The sequence below is a fragment of the Palaemon carinicauda genome, chromosome 24 (genome assembly GCF_036898095.1).
Source record: "Palaemon carinicauda isolate YSFRI2023 chromosome 24, ASM3689809v2, whole genome shotgun sequence".
Lineage (NCBI taxonomy): Eukaryota > Metazoa > Arthropoda > Malacostraca > Decapoda > Palaemonidae > Palaemon > Palaemon carinicauda.
In genome coordinates, this window is record NC_090748.1 from 68,315,088 (window position 1) to 68,320,087 (window position 5,000).

The 5,000-nt window shown below is 31.4% G+C and overlaps 1 protein-coding gene across 5 annotated transcripts in view; it reads left to right on the plus strand.

Annotated features, from left to right (window-relative positions):
• The window catches only part of LOC137618137 (protein unc-13 homolog 4B-like), an 82,832-nt gene that overhangs the window by 43,904 nt on the left and 33,928 nt on the right, over positions 1 to 5,000 (plus strand). For all 5 annotated transcript variants that reach the window (XM_068348164.1, XM_068348161.1, XM_068348163.1 and 2 more), the window contains one exon: positions 974 to 1,040. In XM_068348164.1, the coding sequence (XP_068204265.1) occupies positions 974 to 1,040 (67 nt within the window). The remainder of the gene's footprint in view (positions 1 to 973; positions 1,041 to 5,000) is intronic.

Sequence of the window (5,000 nt, forward strand, 5' to 3'; positions counted from 1 at the left end):
GCCTAACTTTCAGTATTATTTCGTTCATTGCAGACCAGTGATTCTGTGAATTTACAGTATATCCTATGTCACAGAAAAACAAAAATCTCCAGCTACTTAGTTTTTGACTGGTATAACTAGCAAACTTTATATTGCTGAAAGAACCATTGTTCTCATAATTCAAAATTTGGAAAAATTAAAATTGATTGTTGCCTAACAGAAACTTAAAGGGCCTTCTTACAACAATGCTGACATGGCAAGAAGTGAAATATTGCTCAAGTAGAAGTGTTTAATGTTAATATATTTAATTTTTCTTCACGATTTTGTCAATATTAAACTGTTTACATTTGCGTTAACCATCTCTCAGAACTAGAGACATTTGGTCTTAACGTGCCAGTATTGCTATAAGAATGCCCTCTAAGGTCACGTAAGGCAACAATCAATTTTTATTTCTAGTAATGTGAATGATCGGAATAACTTCCTTTCAGCAATATAAAATTTACTAATTACACCAGTCAAAAGCTAGGAGTTGGAAGATTTTTTTCTTTTTTTTTGACAAATGATAAAAATTCCGACTATCACTTAGGCCAATTGCTTAACTCTACGGCAATCTTAATAATGATTTAAGACTGATTTCTTGACTACTGATGAATATTGCAAACTATTTTATTATACTATATTCTATCTAAACTCAGTTTTCATAATAATATCTATGTAAATTTATACTGAATTCAATTTTTATAATAATATCTATGAGGATATAACATATTCCTTAAAACCTAATGACACTGCAGTTATTTAAATTCCCTTTCACTTGCACTATCGAAAATATATGTAAAATTAACTACTTTGAATAATGAATGCACTTTTGATCATGTGATTTAGACTGCTTTCCTCAATGGCTTTGATTTTGGAAATTGTCTATTTTGAAATAGATTGTTAGCTAAAGCATTTATATATTTCACTCATTATATTATTTTTTGTTTACCAACAGAAACCACAAGTGACATTGCATCTACATATAATAGAGGCTAAGGATCTCAGGCGAAAGACCTCCAAAGGTAAATCTATTATTATTATTATTATTATTATTATTATTATTATTATTATTATTATTATTATTATTATTAGAAATACATGAGTGATTGGTAAAAAAATCTCCACTCTCACGCTATATTCTTCTTTTTGTTTCTCCCAACGACTACTTAGAAAAACTATATCTTTTCTATCATGCACAATGGGGCTAATTCTAATCTATTCCAGATGATAAAACTAAGGATTATATGGATACATTTACTACGTGGAGAGAGAGAGAGAGAGAGAGAGAGAGAGAGAGAGAGAGAGAGAGAGAGAGAGAGAGAGAGAGAGAGAGAGAGAGTGTGTGTGTGGGTGGATTAGTGTATAATCATTACCAGGAGTCGACATTGTCCGAGTAACCAAATGCGATCAATATTAGATCGGTGATGACATACATAGTGTGCGTGGCTCTTGTGGTAATACAGATCATTCATCGCTCTCTCTGAGTGAACAAATGTACAAATAAAAAAAAGAGTGGTACGACAACTAGTGAGAATATAGATATGTATATACCTTATATCCCGTATGAAATAAAAAGCAAATCTCTCTCTCTCTCTCTCTCTCTCTCTCTCTCTCTCTCTCTCTCTCTCTCTCTCTCTCTCTCTATATATATATATATATATATATATAGATATATACATGTATATATACATTATATATATATATATATATATATATATATATATATATATATATATATATATATATATATACACACAGTACATATATATGTATATGTATGTACATATATGTATATATACATATATATGTATATATATATATATATATATATATATATATATATATATATATATATATATATACACATACAGTCACGCTCAGCTCTCGCCGTCCCTCGGGTTGGAGGGAGAGGAATTAGTCATACCATGGTAATAAATGGGTGCGTCTCCGTTTGTGTGCTCATCTATCTAAATTATTAGTTGTCCTTTATGACAGGTCGCATACACTAGTTACTGAATAGATTTTGTTCCTTGATTTTATTCTCATAATACAGTAAGTATTTAGCCTTTGTAATACAATACTGTAGATTCCGAATGTTAAGTTTACTGCATTTCAAGGAATTTCCTTATCTCATATAATAGCAAATAATTCCTTTTTTAATCCGCCTTAGTCTCTGTTATTACCTATGAACTCAAGAGACATAATGAATATAATGGATAATAAATCTTTTCATTTATTCGCAGCTGTCATATAGCTATATTTTAAATTCTCGATGCAAGAGTTTTCCGTACAAAAGGATATTTTGTTAGACAATCACATACCTATATACACACATGCGCACACACACGTATATATACTGTTGTATATATATGTATATATATATATATATATAAATATATATATATATATATATATATATATATATATATATTTATATATATATATATATATATATATATATATATATATATATATATATATACTGTATATATATATATATATATATATATATATATATATATACTTGAAAATTTTCTTATAAAAACATAACAAAGTTTAGAATTACTAATAAAGAAACCTTACAGATCCAAACAATATGAAAATTATTGGTTTTTTAAAAATTGCAGCAATTAACAATATAACTAGAAGAGTATCTATAAAGTGTAGGAACCTGATAGCTTTCAAATGCATATGTTATTTCACAATGGATAAATTTTTTTCATCATATTTATAGGTAAAAAGCATATACGCATTTCCTTGCAATTCTTTTTCTATTAACCTGCATTTTCCCCACTTGTATGGGATAAGCATAGCGATTATTCTAAACATAACATTTTATAATTGATTTTCGTAAATGATCACTAGCTTTGGTCTTTTAAAACTGGATCGTTTATCATTGACAAAATGATTAAGCAAATTAACATTAAGATTGTTATTGAATGACTTGATTTAAGTGTTACCTTTGACTGAATTAATTAGATGCCATTGTTTTTAAACTTAAACTGATAAGAGTAGGTGGGTCTTTTTATAGCATTATTGCTGAATTTTCGAGGAATGAATTGCACATATTAGATGTTGATAGACACCCTAATGACAAGAGGAATGCAATATCTATAATCCATTTCTTTTAGCGATGCAGATTTGCACCGACTCGCAGCGGTGCCCTTTTAGCTCGGAAAAGTTTCATGATCTCTGATTGGTTAGAATTATCTCGTCCAACCAATCAGCGATCAGGAAACTTTTCCGAGCTAAAATGGCACCGCTGCGAGTCGGTGCAAATCTGCATCGCTAAAAGAAATGGACTATAGTGTGCCACAGGATAGTGTTCTCAGCACTTTTGTATCAGTCCCATCCTTTGAATGTCGACTTGTGAATGCCAAATACCTAGATAGAGATCTAGCTAAAATTAGTGCTTAGTGTAAATTACAAAGGACAAAGTTGAACTCAAATTCAAAATACCATTATAAGTAGTTAGAAGAGAATCCTCAAAATCCAGATCGTTAATGTCTTTTTAACTGTATACAATTCATGATTGCAAATCAACTTTTGAGAAACACATTTCATCCTAATTTGTGAGACAAAAACCTACGGCCTATTAAATTCTTTGTCCTAGATCTGGATATTAAACTCTGGCATCTTCGTTCTGTTAGTTTTATTATGTTTTCCATAGATTTTTTCATAAATGAGTTTGTGACTTTTCTTTGCATTCAGATCTTCCCAGAATGTACCATGTAGTACATGGTACTAGTTATGAAGTTAATTCTAACAGTCTTAACTTCTCTATCATAGGGCTCAACACTACAAAGTATTATGGTAATTTAATCAAGCTGTCATCAGCTTGTACACAAGATGACCGAAAATTTGAATAAAGTAGAAATGTAGGACAGAAAATGAATATGATTAGAACTAAGCTAATGTTCAATGAGAATGCAGCGACAACAAATAAGGGTTATAGACGAACTACTAGGTATTGTTAATAACTATGCGTACTTAGGACAGACAGTATAGTTTTCCCCAGAACATGAGACCGAAATAACTAGAAGGATAAGCATAGAATGGGGAGTTTTCGGTAAAAAAAATTTATATTATGAAAAGTAAAATTCCTCTTTCTCTAAAAAGTATTATTTAATCAGATGATCCTACCATTATTAACTTATGCATCATAAACTTTGGGCCTTGTTAAAGCCTTATAACATAAGCTAGTTACGACTCAAATAGCTATGGAAAGATTAAGGAGATTTACGCAAAAAGACGGAAACAGAGCAACATGGATACAAGAGGAAACTAAAGTAGAGGACATTCTAACATGTAAGAAAAAGAAATACACGGGAGTAGGGCGTATAAGGAAAATGACAGGTAAGAGATGATCAAAAAGAATAACAGAGTTGGACAGTAGATACTGCAAACGAAGTAGGGGAATGGAGAGCGGACGATGGTGTACCAACCGTGTGTCACACGATCGCACATAGTTCATTAAGTGTATACATTATGCTTGTATCTTCACTTTTCCCTCGCACTAAAAAGAACCAGAATAAACATGTCTGTTTTTCTCATCTGTAACAGTGTGACCCCGGAGTGACCCCAATGTGACGGGCCGGGAGAAGGTTGTGACTCAAAGACAGTATGAAAGCAACTGAGTGAGTTTACTATAGAACACTCTCCTTTGTATACAAAAGCTCAAAGCAACAAGAGATTTCATGTTAAAAAACAGACACTGTTACAGATGAGAAAAACAGACATGTTTATTCTGGTTCTTTTTAGTGCGAGGGAAGAGCGAAGATACAAACAAGATATAGACACAAAATGAACTATGTACGATCATGTGACACACGGTTGGTACAATGGATTGACGTCCTAAGAAACTTTACGGGTATTGACAGGCATAGGAAGACCATAAACAGACGGGAGTGGAAGAACATGTCTTAGACATTTGTCCTGCAGTGGACTAGTAACGGTTAATGATGATGATGATAATGATGAGG